Source organism: Melanerpes formicivorus, unplaced genomic scaffold (assembly GCF_026170545.1).
Source record: "Melanerpes formicivorus ecotype bairdi unplaced genomic scaffold, bMelFor1.0.p_v2 SCAF_2, whole genome shotgun sequence".
NCBI classification, from domain to species: Eukaryota; Metazoa; Chordata; class Aves; order Piciformes; family Picidae; genus Melanerpes; species Melanerpes formicivorus.
This window is the reverse complement of record NW_027142354.1, coordinates 58,031,897-58,045,099: the sequence shown is the minus strand read 5'-3', so window position 1 is coordinate 58,045,099 and position 13,203 is coordinate 58,031,897. Positions and strand designations below refer to the sequence as shown.

The 13,203-nt window shown below is 44.9% G+C and overlaps 1 protein-coding gene across 2 annotated transcripts in view; it reads left to right on the top strand.

Moving 5' to 3' along the window:
* The window catches only part of SPOCK1 (SPARC (osteonectin), cwcv and kazal like domains proteoglycan 1), a 309,361-nt gene that overhangs the window by 230,353 nt on the left and 65,805 nt on the right, over nucleotides 1-13,203 (top strand). For both annotated transcript variants that reach the window (XM_068163062.1, XM_068163053.1), the window contains exon 6: nucleotides 11,327-11,441. In XM_068163062.1, the coding sequence (XP_068019163.1) occupies nucleotides 11,327-11,441 (115 nt within the window). The remainder of the gene's footprint in view (nucleotides 1-11,326; nucleotides 11,442-13,203) is intronic.

The window sequence follows — 13,203 nt, the reverse complement described above, 5'->3', positions numbered from 1 at the left end:
GCAGAGAGGAATGAACACAGCTGGGGCCCCATCATGGCCAGTGAAACCTGGGCAAACCTATTGTGAACTGGTTCATCTGATAGGTTTGATGGGAAAGGAAGGGAATAACTGCTCTGGAGAAGAGGATTTGCAGGAATTTGTTAGCAGAAGTGATACTTGGGTGCGGAAAAGCTCAGATTGACCTTTGCCCATCACATGGGAAGACAAAAGTTTGGTTAGAAAAGAATGACAGTGTTTGAAAACCAACCATGTGCTGGAGAAACACTTCTGCTTTTACAGAGGCTCATCAGGCCCTGGTTGTGTTTGGCATGAGTGAACTGTTCAGTCTGATATCAAGGAAGTCTGTCCTTCAGCTGCTCCTTGTATCACCAAGTTGTCAACCAAGCCCAGGTGGTCTTTCCATGTATCTGTCTCCTTTTTCCCCATCACCATTTTTTTAAAGTCATTCTAGAAATGAAACAATGCTGTGAGTTTTCAGAAATCCTTTCTAGCTGGCCAGCTTAGAAGCCCAGAGTGCAGCACCTACCCTGACTCCAGTAAGCTCCCCACACCCTTGCCCACTGAGGCTCTGAAATGTTTCCAGATGCTTTCTCCTCCTTTTCCCAGAACTTCAAGACAGGCCCTGGGAAGCACACAGCTGCATGCACATGCCATGCTAGTTTAGGTGCTGCTTTTGGTATTTGTGGCAAGCTTGCTAGAGAAGGAATAGACATCAGAGAACAAGTGAGTAATTCACCAGTGTTTCCAGAGGTGAAGCAGAGGTAGTAGCAACAGAGGGGTGAAGTGTACTCCAGAACTGTTCTCAGCCTGTACAGCCAGAGCTGTCAGTCTCATCCTGTCAGATGCTCCAGACACCATAAGCTGACTGCAAATACAGTTTGTGTGCTGCAGCACAGGAGGTTCCACCTCAACACAAGGAGGAACTTCTTTACTGTAAGGGATACAGACCACTGGATCAGGCTCCCCATAGAGGTGGTGGAGTCTTCTCCTATGGAGACTTTCAAGGCACATCTGGATGTGTTCCTCTGTGACCTGAGCTAGATTGTATGGCCCTGCTCTGGCAGGGGGGTTGGACTTGATATCTTTTGGTCCCTTCCAACCCCTGACATCTTGTGATCCTGTGACCATCATCTGATGCCAGTACCCAGTTCTTTGCTTTACTCCTTATGTGCTATAGTTCCATAGGACATGCAGTTACTGATTGATGGGGGGGGAGTTGATTGAGTTTTCTAGATGCTAAGGTATTGCCACTACACCATGCTGGAGGGAACATGCTTACCTTGGCCAGGAGTCACCAGATGCTGCTTTTTGCCCAGGCATGGATGAATGGGCACAAAACTGAGGAGATGGAGTCTTGCCTCTGCTGAAATCTGGATTGGTGCAGCTGAAATGCTCTGTTGAAAATGTCATTACCTGGATGGAAACTCTGCCTGGGGATCTGAATGCCTTGCATTGCCTTCCCTCTGCCACGAACAGGCACTTGTTTGGCTGCTATCTGGAGTGTCTGTGTGTGCATAGAGCTACAGATCGTTACCTCTTGATTACGTTCACATTTTCTGATGTGTCGTTTCCATGAGAGAAATGAAATTGCCTTTAGTAATTTGAAGCAAGTAAAAATGACAAATCATCATTCTCCTGTGATTAGTAAATGGCTGCAGAACAAGAATGCTTCTCAATTACATGGCAAGTACATTTCAAGCAGCATCAATAGTTCCAAACCTCCAGTTTTCCTGTGATTTTTTCTTTACTTTTAAACCAAGACAGCTTTGGTCTATTAAAAGGGGGGGGGGGGGGGGGGGGGGGGGAGAGAGAAAAAGTAGCTTCTTTCCACTTTGAATAATGCTATTAGCTATGAACTCTCAGCTCATAATTATGAAGAGTTAGAATAGGGAATGATTTCATCAAGACAAAAGCAATATCTGTAGAGAAATGAAAGCAAACAAATGAAGTAGGAAAGTGATTTTTTTTCTTTGATGTCCACATCTTGGGATGTGGCAGACTAGCCTACTGGAAAGCAAACACTCCCATGTGCAGCTAGAAAATGGCCATCATTAGTGAGCTATCATGCACATCTTGCAGGGAGGAAAAAGGAATAGACATTTAGCAACAGGAAATGCTTTAGTAAGTGAATATAGAACATGGGCCATAAGAAACAGCTTGAGTTCTTTAAAAATAAGCCATCATTGCTGCCTACATTTGCATTTGGATTCTGATCCTGTAGATATTCCTGACTAGAGAATTAGCATCTCCAAAGGCAGTTTGTAGCAGTAATTACCAGGCACTAGTGCATGATTATGCCATGCAAAGAAGCATCCTGTGGAGATCCCCAAGTTGGTGCCAGCCTGTGGCAGTGAGTCCCTGTGTCGGGGGGAGGAAGCTCGGGTGCAGAGAAGCCTTTGTGCCCCCTGTGAGCCAGAGCTGCCCCATGGGGATGGGGAACTTTGCATCATCTCCTTGGCACCTCAGCTTCTCATTTCATGCACAAGGAACCAGGTAGTACAGGCCAGAGAGTAGACATGACCTTGGTGCTTGAAAAGGATCTGTAGTCACCAGAATCAAACCACAGGCTGGAGCCCTGGATTTCAGTCTGGGAATGTGACTCTTATGGGCGGAGGACAAGTGTGCCTACCTTGGAGCAGCCATTGCATGGTAGCTAACAGGAGGTAGAAGCAGGGGAAAGTGGAATGATTTGCATCTTTAACACAGGCTGGTGCTTTGTGTTACAGCCTGGGGAGCAGGGGAGGGATGGGTATCTTTATTCTGAGTCAGCCATTCATAGTGACAGAAATTCTTTGTTTTCATTTGCCTTTGAACTTGTCTTAGCTTCTTCAGCTACTGAAGGAAAAGTCAAAAGGAGCACTGCCCAAATGTTCTGTCTTACAAATTTGCTGTCCTGTGTCAAGTTCTGTCCCTGCTGCCTTAGGAAGCTCCTGCATTTCTTACCTGATAAAACAAGCCAGAGATGCCCCCGACCCCTTGGCCCTGATGTTTCCAGAACTGGCATCTCAATTACTCACAAACTCCAATGTAATTTCTGTATGACAGGCCAGATTTTGGTGCCTGGGAAGATTTTCTTGATTGTTCACAAAATAGCAACCGTTTGTTTTCATTGCATTAAAAATGGTCCCTGGAATGTCTTCCACCTCCTGTGTCCAGGGCAGTGCCCTTCTGTGCCACATTACTGAGCTCATGCCATTAACTGCATTGACTTTCAAATTCCTGCTTCACATTGAGATGATTGCCAGCCATTTCTCAGGGCAATTTGGTTTACATTAAACCAGCATTTTGTTCTGTCCAGAAGTCCCAAATTAGCTGAAGTGGCTCTGTCTGTAAGGGCAGTTTGCAGTAGCACAAGCACAGGATCATTTCCTTGGTTTGCAGTCCTGCCATTCAAACACTGAAATGGCTCAACATGCCTACAAGCAGTCACCCTGAGAACTCCTCAGCTATCAGTCAGTTTAGGAAGTGACTGTAACTTTTTTTGTCTGTAGACCTTTGTTCTTTGGGTAGCTTTAACCAGCAGGGTAACATTTCAAGGCAAAGCTTTTGGCTACTTAAAGTCCAATTACAAATATGGAAGATCAGCCAAGTAGTGCCTCACAAACAAGGGCCAAACACTTAATCTGTGTTCTGATGGAAGTGTGGTCAGATGTTTTCCTCCAGAGTTGTAACTTTAGCTGTTCCATCTCCCTGGGTTTCCACACCGTTGGGTACTGCTTCCAGCCACTGTCCTGAGAGCTTGCTGCTGGCATGCTTGCCCCATAGCTCTGCTCCTTCTAGTCATGGTGTGCAGGATTTGTACCCCATGGTCACAGGCTCTCCTTTAGGCTCTCTCATGCACTACTGTGAAGGCAAGGAAGAGTCATGAACTTTTCCAAGGAGCAGAGCTGACCCTTTCCTGAGCAGTCAGGCTCTTTGTTTCCTAAATCAAGCCTTTGACTTGAATGTGAGGAAGGAGCTGAGCCCCTTCTGCTCTTCTCCTGCTGAGAAGTTGAAACCTATTTTTAGAGGTGTGTGCACAGTTCTAACTATAGTGCAGAGCTACAAAACATTAATGCCACCCTGAATTGCATGATGGCTGTCTCTCATCTCAGGTTTGCTTGTTTCTGAAAGCCCAGGCTAGGAAAAGATTTTCCTCTTCCTGGAAGACAAAACTCTTCTCTTTCCAATTGCTCTGGAGTTGGTAGTCAGTTGTTTAAGTTGTGCTCTAGGAGTCAAAAGCAGGTAACAGACTTCTTGTGTGTGGCTCAAACCCAATAGAAAAATAATCGGGGGAAAACCTTCAAATGCATCAGATATTTTTACATTTTAAAGACTTTAAATAAGGAAGGACAGATCTAGAGGCCTGAGGTCTGCACTTGGTGGGCCTGCAGCTGGCAATGTTAATGATGTGACCTCCTGACTCAGAGGAACGTTTAAAGATTGCTGGGGTCTTCTGCTTTCTCCCTGCTCCAAGGTTAATTTTACCCTGAGGATCAAGTCCTGCCTGCAGCTCTCCCTCCTTAGAGCTGCAAGATTGCAGAGGGGGCAGAGTTGTGGAGTGTAGAACAATTTGTGGCCTTCAGAGCTTTGCTGCATCAGTCCTTTTGGCATTACCACATTCAGCCACCTAAGTCTGTTCAGCCTGTTTAATACCACTGATGTGGAACCTGGGTCTCTTTCTTCTTGACCCCAGACCTGGAAGATGTTCTCCTTCTAGCAGATTGAAGCATGAGCCCCTCAGATGTGTGCAACAAGAGACTTTCTCAAATATTTTCTGCTTACCTGAGCTCTAATGAGGTCCTTCATGTCACTTCTTGCAGAAGGGGGAGTTGCTGAGCTGATCAGCTGTAACATCTGCTTCAGTGCTGCAGCTAGCACACCTTTTACAAACGTCTCTCTCTATTTACACAATAGATTGTTTGTGTTAATTAGAGTCTACTCCAGCGCTTGTATGCATGCATGACTCATTAATAGCAGCAGCAGCTATGTATTCTCTTAAGGAGAACACAGCTCTTAATTAGAACTTCAGGTTTTTATGATGCCTTTGTACAGCTTTTATTGCAAAGATGAAGTGCTGTGTTCACCTGCCAGCTATCCAGAGAAAAATAAAGGCTTGGGGGGGTGGAGGTGTGTGTGTCTCAGCTTCTCTTCTATTTTTACTGCAATAACCCAACCCAGCCCCTCCCTTCCCCCAGGAGCAGAGCCTGTGCAAGGCAAGAATTGCAGAATGTCAAGGGTTGGGAAGGGCTTCTGAAGATCAGGAGCACCAAGTGTGTGCTCAGGGGAACAAGATCACTACACTACCTGGCAAAACCGTTAGTCTGGCCCTAGGACAGCCTCATTTGTCAGCATAAAGCTTATTGAGGTCATGTGTGCAGAGCTTCTGCATATAGGCAGTGCCCACCTGAGGCATGGAGCTGTGTTGCTCTCCCCCAGTGCAGCTCCTTTCCTTCTCCCAAGGCCTGGGCAAGGCTCTGGCTTGCAGAGCAGGAGGCAGGAGTTGTAAGGGACCACACAAGCTTGTCCCACAGCCAAACACTGGAAGGCATTTCAGAAGGTTGTGTCAGCATCTGAGTTCTTACAAACACTAATTCACAGGGTTTGTTCTGCCCTCTCCCAGCAGCCTGACTGGGCAGTAATTGTCAGGATTTCATGGTTTGCACACTCTGTAAAGCTGGCAGAACTCCCTTAACTTGTTAATGTACATGTTTAGCAGGATGCAATGGCAGTGCACTGTGAGATGTCTCTTTGGGGGCTTGCAGAACAGATACTGAACCTTTTTTAATACTGTGCTAAGTTTAACAAAAAAAAGTATCCTGGTCTGAGTGTGTTCCAAATGTAGTGAATTTTGTTTCCATCTGATGGAAACTGGAAAGAGAAGCTTCTAAAGAAAACACTGATAAGAGTCCTAGCTAAGGAAGCAATGGCAAGCACTGCTCTAAAGCATGTAAACAAACAGCTCCTCTCAAATGGGTGTCTGATTTCCAATGGAGTCTAATTATCTGCTAGGATAGATAGGTACAAAACCCTACTGATATAAAGGAACTCTGGGCTGTATGCTGTAATTTCATGAAGTTTTAGCTGCTTCTGCCAGCAGCAGGTACCAAGTAAAAGATAAGGTAGGAAATAATGAGCTGCTGTTGCTTGTATCTGAAGTTTAGGAGACAGATTCTGTGAGTGCACAGAAGATGCACCATAAAACAAACACTGCACTGAAGGAATCCTTGGTGGAAGTGCAAAAAGCCCCAGGGTGCAAAAGAGGATGCAGCAGCTTCCAGGCGAGAGCTGCTCAACAACAGCTTCGGAGCCAGCGCCGTTGGTAAGCTGTAATGTTTCAGGGGGGTGACACAGTGTTCCTGTTAAAAACATAAAGCTTGACTCCCTATTCCAATTTGCAGCCTTTTGAGAGAGAGACTTAGTGGCAGTATCTTCATTATGTGTATTGTCTGTTAATTCCTGCATACTCCCAACACCAGCACTGTGCTTGTCTCCTTTTTAATTTGCAGTTCAATTAATGACAGAAGCAGGAGAAGGCTGGAAGCTGACATTTGCTCCTTTATTAGCATAACTACAGGAAACTTTAAATGATGGATTTTGTGTTATAAATTTTGTGTCAAGAACAAATTAGGATCTTGGAGTCTTTCTCTGCTGAAGCCTGGCTGAAGCATGCTCTCTCCTCATCCCCTTCTCTGCTGTTATCAAGGCTGATACTGAGCCTATGCAAAGTGCTTCACTTGTCTGTCCTCTCCGTGGCCCTGTGAACAGGAGGAACATGAGGCACTGAGTTTGTCCCAAGCTGTCTGGGTTCTCAATTATGGCTTTATTTGCTGTGAAAGGTGCTGTCAGAGCTGGGATCTGGCAGAATTTACCCCTATCTATTGTAATTAGAATCACAAGGAAGAAATGGCCATTCATGGACATTGCTGAGTGAGCTGCCAGTCTTCATCCCAGCAAAACCCAGTTAATTCATCAAACATTGTCAGTGTGCACTGAGTCCATCTCTGCTGGTGGGAGCATTTATTGTTGCAATGTTCCTGCCTGCTCTCCTCTGGCAGGGGGGCATTAGCTGATCTCAGCTGGGTATCTGCTGGTAGAAGGAGAAGCAGCCTAAGCTGCTGGCTTCCCTTTGGCTGACTGGCTGCCAGAGGGAGTTTCAGCTCTGCAGCAGAACAGAGATGCACATCACTCAATAGCAGGTGGGAGGCAAGGGGTTCGGGGTGCTTGAGGACTGCTGGCCCCTATTTTATCCCCCTGCTGCCTTACCTGGCTGCATTTTAAGCCAACACATGAGCTCCTTGTGTCAGGCTGCAAAGCTCTTCCAGGCATTGATGGGGGCTGCTCTAATCTGTCCACATAGGCACTTGTTAGTCAACTCTACAGCCTTGTGTAAGGGATCATAGTAACTTACTCAGCAACATCATTCCATGCAGCTCTGATCAAAACCTGCCTGCCAAAAGTTGAAAGGCATCATAAAGACAGAGATCCACTGGTTTATTACATCATTAAAACAAATATCTAGATTCTCTTCTAGCAGGGGTACAGGCTGGAGACTGACAGACTAGAATAGAATAGCAGGGCATAAATTTTATGTAGCCATTTTCTTTCTCCCTGAAACGTGAATGCTTATGCAAAACACATTGCTGTGGATTCACTGACAATAAAGAGGGAATCATTATGTGAGGAGTGGATTCTCAGGGGAACACTTTAGCCAAAACACACTGTGCAATAATTTCCCACATCTTAGTTGAATAAATTAATGTATGAATTTTCCATGAATATGTTCAACCATTTCTCCCTTCATATATTTTATTGATCTCCATATACATTTAACAACAAATAACAGAGCTGTTTTTCCATTTGCAGTAAAATACTTTAGAGATGTTTATGTGGGCCTTGGGGTTCATAGTAAGCAAATGCAGTTCAAACATCAGGGAGGGAGCAGAGAAGTATGGAGCTTGGCAGGACCCAGGGAGCTGTGCTAGGAGAAAAGCTCAGCAGAGAATGGAGGCAGACTCTGGGGCTGCTCCCTGTGAGTCCTGTGTAGAACTACTGCAAGGAGCTTCATGGTTCTTGTCTGCAAGCAATGGTAATGTCCTTTTGGTGCTGAAGGCTGGCTGGTTGGAATGTTCTCTCTAAGGCTACCTGAAAGGAAGTAGGAGCAAGGAGGGGACAACCTCTTCTCTTTGGTGTCCAGTGACAGACAGGACTACAGGTTGCACCAGGGAGGTTTATGCTGGATATTATGAAATATTTCTTCACTGAGAGGATTCTCAGTCATTGGAATGGTCTGCTTAGGGCAGTGGTGGAGTCACTGTGCCTGGGGCTGTTCAAATGCTGTGTGGACCTGGTGCCTAGGGACACGGCTTAGTGTTAACCCTTCAATGCTGGGTGGAGGGTTGGACTGCATGAGCTTGGAGGACTCTTCTAACCACATATATTCTGTGATTCCTTCATTTGTTGTGTTTTGTCCTGTACTGTGTATCTTATTTTAACATGAGAAGGAAATTAAGATGGCAAAACCAAAGTGGACATTTGATTTTTCTCTACAAAAATAGGAATTCAGTGTCCGTGGTCTGGGGAAAACCAGCAGGCTCCTTCTGGACTGTAGACCCAGTGGCAGGGTAGCCCCCAAACTCTGTTGGTGGTTCACAAAGCATCTTCAGTGGCCTCTGCCTCTAAATATTACTTAGTCTGGCTTAGACAACGTGATTACACACAAAATTGACCTACTCTTGTGGGTTGTTGCAGCTAGTGAGGTCCCCATGGCATGGAAAGTAGATCTCCATCTCTCTCTTTAGGGAAGAGAAAAACCTGGCTGCAGACAGTGATTAGGTGTTGAAAAAGAATCACTCTTATCTGAATTTAATACTGAAAATAGTGGAGTAGTTGTAGCACCCTCCCCCAAGAGCAGGCTGCCACCCCAGTTCTGTATGCATACGAACCAACACGTGTGACTGCATCAGTGTCATCCTCAAGTTTAGCTCTCCTGCTTGCCCTGCCCCTTCAGATCAGACACAGCCCTTTTTATGCAGCTTCTTTCCTGATTTATTTTCAGCTTTTTGGTTGGCTTTTTTTTTTTTCATCAATCTTAAGCCCTTGCCTTGCCTTTTCCAAGTGTGAAGCTCTCTCTTTCGTAGCTGTGCATAATAATGGGCTGGAAACGGGCCCCACCATCTTAAAGGTGGTATTTGAAGTGTAATTGCTTATACTTAGATATATAATTTGCATTTATTATGCATAATAAAATATGTAACTAATTGATGTTCTGCAAGGGATTAAATGATCAGCTCCAGCTGCAGGATGGAGATTTATGCCTGTGTCCTCCACCACATCTTGGTGATCAGAATAGGCTGCAGAAAGAGTCCTTGCCCTCAGGACTGTGCACTTGGAGCATCCTCCATCCTCTCCTGATGTGCTTTCTCTTGTGTTTGTGCTCTGTCCGTGCAGCACAGATTAAGCAAGTCTATTTATGGAGCAAGCAGATGAAAACCAAGCATTTATATTCCTTTCAGCCTTGCAAAACAGCAGTGCAGAACAGAGCTAAGCTTGCACGTGTGTGTGTGGCCCCGCACTTCCTAAATCGCAAGGGCAGAACATCACACAGAGCATGCAGCCACCAGGGTGCATTGAAGTTCAGAATGGCTGGGAGATAATGTCAACAGAATGGGATGTAGGCACAGGATAATGGTCTCCTGCTGCTAGATTAAAGCCTGGGCAAAGATGAGCCCTTTTAACGAAAACAAACAGAGGCAAAGCCAAGATATTTGCAGTACTTTCAAAGCAGGAGGCATTTATCTTGTAACAACATCCTGTGCCGTTCTCTTGGCTCCCACTGCACCAAAATAACACAGGACTAAGCTGTGATTTTTGTCTGTGGCTGCGGCTGGATGAGCTCCAGTTGCCCACTGCAGTCTCACTGGGTGACAATGTGGTCTATATGCTGGGTGTGCTTCAGACTTCCAAAGAGCTGCACGTTTCAAAACACGTGGTGTAAGCAGGCTGGCCTGCTTCTAAATGAAAGGATTCAGCTATAGGAAGACTCAGCCCTAGCAAAGGGGGGCTGCAGCCCAGCATTTCCAGTGTCTTCTGGCAGGAGGCAGTCTCTGCAGGAAGGAGCACTGCAGGCACAGCTTCCCCTTGCACCAAAAGCCCCCAGATCTTGATCTGGTAAAAGCAGCGCTTCCAGAGGACAAAGAATGGAACTCGATTCAGCTCGTTAGGTATCAAGCCAAAGAGAATGCCTGGCACACCTTTGGTTCCTGCTTCTGCCTGCCTTTTCTCTTACTCCATTAGTGTGTCAGTCCAGTCTGCAGGCACAGTCTGGGGAAAATACCCTTGGGGCAGAAAGTGCCAGAGGACAGCTATGCAGGAACAAAGCTCTTGGAGGAAAGTCAACAATAAGATATATGTGATGCAAACAGCAAAGGCTGTGAGCAGTCAGGATGTTATAAATCAGGGCTTTTTAGCTAGCATGCTTTTACAATCTTAATTCTCCTGAGTTGTCTCATTTCATCCAATACTGCACATGTCCTGCTGTCCTAAATGGTTTGAGAGTAGCGACTGTCTGGAGGTGGTGTAAATCCCATCTGCTGCAGGTTGAGGGAAGGGAAAGGAACAAGCAACAATATGCAGATGTAGGGAACTATACAGTACTGCTTGTGGTTTACTCTTCACCCTTCAGTTTTACAACATTGTATTTCTGGAGCTGCTTGGATGGCTGGGTTTAGGGATGATGCTGGTGAACATTAAGGCAATTTAGACTTATTGGTAGAAGTCATTTAAAATTCCTTCCTTGTTCAGAGAGCTCATTTCCTTCTGTTCCCACCTTTGGGAGGACTAGTCTTTTCACATGTTATTCAGACCAAGCCCATTGCTTGGAGGGGAAGTTGAGAGCTCCCAGCTCCTCAAAATACCAAACTAATAAATCAGTAGTGGTAACAGGTGGTAGATGGCCAAGCCCCCAGAACATGGTAATGCAGCACAAGAAGCACAGAGGATTCTGGAGGTTTGTATTTTCCTCCCAGCTTGGCTACTGATCTCTTAGGTGACCTGAAAGAAATGGGTTCAGCTTTCTGTGTTGCAGATTCCATATATTTAAGTGGGGAATAATAACAGCAGTTTATGAGGCACGTTTCAGAGTGCTGTGCAAAACTCTGCATGGGAAGCAGCTATTATTGTTGTTATCTGTGATAATAAAAACAATGGCATTTTCAACAGAGACTGAAGTTCTGTAATCTGTCCAATGCCATTACTGCAAAATGCACTTTCTCATTCAATCCACAGCTGCTGGGTTTATGTCTTGTCCTAACTCAAAATGTATTCTTGCTGGTTTTTATGATTCTAGTGCAAGCTGGAGTTTCACGCCTGTACTTCTGGCAAAGCCATCACGGCGCGATGCGAAGGGCCCTGTCCCTGCAGTCCAGGACCTGAAAGTTCAAAACACAAGGTGGAGAAGCCTGGTAAGTTGAGCTGTGAGTGGAATGACAGCAGATAGTTTGCTTCCTGCTGTGTTCTTTCAAAACAATATAAGACAGACACATCTTAACTAGCAGACGTTGTGTGTAACACTTCCTGAGGAGAGGCTAAGGCACAGCTAATCACTGTCATGGAGTGCCAGAAAACAACTGGTGCAAAACTAACCCCCAAATTCTGGTTAATGGCTCTCATTTTTGAGTGGAAATATTTTTAATGGAAATATCGAGTGATCATTTAAAAAAAAATAGGGGAAAAATGCTACTTAATGGTACATTACTTTGCAAGTTAAAATGAGGGATCAATAGCCTGTGTGTTAAGGGAAAAGTCATTGAATGTCACATGTGCATATCACCTGGCCTCTGAATTATGTTCATTGTTATTAACATTGTCTTTGGAAGTCACATCTGTGGTAAATAGGAATTCATAACTGCATCTCTATATGAAATTGTTTCAAGAACAAACTCATTGCAAGTGGTGTAAGATAATGCTGATGGTTGGAGTCTGAGCACAAATGGCCACTTTCCCTGCCAGCTCCTCAGTGAGTTATCTATTTAGGTCTGAGAGCCTGGTGAGATAATTCACTCCCCCAGGTCCTTTCCAAGGAAGTAAGGACAAGCTGTCTTGGACTGACTTCATCCAAAGGGAATTTGTTCTTGCAAAACAGTCTGACTGAATGCAGAAGTGCAGCAGCAGGGCAAGTGCCACAGCCAGGTTCTGCCTAAGTGCCCACCTTGCTATGGAGAAAACCTTTTGGAAGGGAAAAGAGTTGTTGTAGCTCTGGTTTCTTTGTGTGACTGTAGATGTGGCAAAGTGAATACTCACCTGCTTTTGAGTGCTGGGCTGTCCCCTTTCTCCTAGGAGGGGTGCTAAGACGGTTAACCCACTGACAGCTGCTGGGCTCCTCTGTTAGCAGCTCCCAAAGCCAAAGTGATTGACTTAAGCAGGGTTTGCTCTGTCATGTCAACCTAAGAGATGTGTTTATTTGTTATGTGCACCACATGGACTATAAAGGATGAAGCTTATCAACAGTCTGTTGGACCCAAAATATTGGAGAATCTCTCTTTGCTCTTGTTCCTCCTCTCTGTGGACATGTTCTGCCAGCAAGAGGCACAGAAAGAGGAGAAAAAAAGAAAAGAAATTAAAAACAAGTTTAAAGAACACAGCCTTTGGGCAGCTCAGCCAAAAACACTGCTGATCCTGCTCACACTCTGTTCGCAGGAAGCTTTCACCTTAGGCCTCTCTCCACTTTCTAGAACAAGAAGTGATGCTCCACCTAGATTTAGAAAATTGAGATTTATTCCAATTTCTGCAAATCACAGAGGGTTGTTTTTATTCTGCATAGATATCAAACTTAAGTGAAGTATGTTGGATGGCAAGGCTCTGAAATCAGCATATAATTGTAATATTGCTTTGTGAGGCTTGGATCTTTTGGTTAGAGCCTGCCCACAGATAAATTGCCTTACTCATATTTTCTATTTCTTGCAGCCCTTATCAGGCTACAAGAAATATTTCTTTGTCTCTGCCCTTTCTGTTTCTTTGCCCTTATCAGAAAGAGTATCGGGTTAATAAATCTTCAGTGACATTTTAAGCTTACAATTTCATTCACACAAGAGAAAAAAGATTCTAATAACCCTTATCTTGATAAATGCAATTTGACAGGGTATATGTATTCTGAAACCCAGGCTTTTGTTTTGCCTGACTCAAAACTTTTAACTCCAGCCAACAAAGCACTAATTTAATGGACTG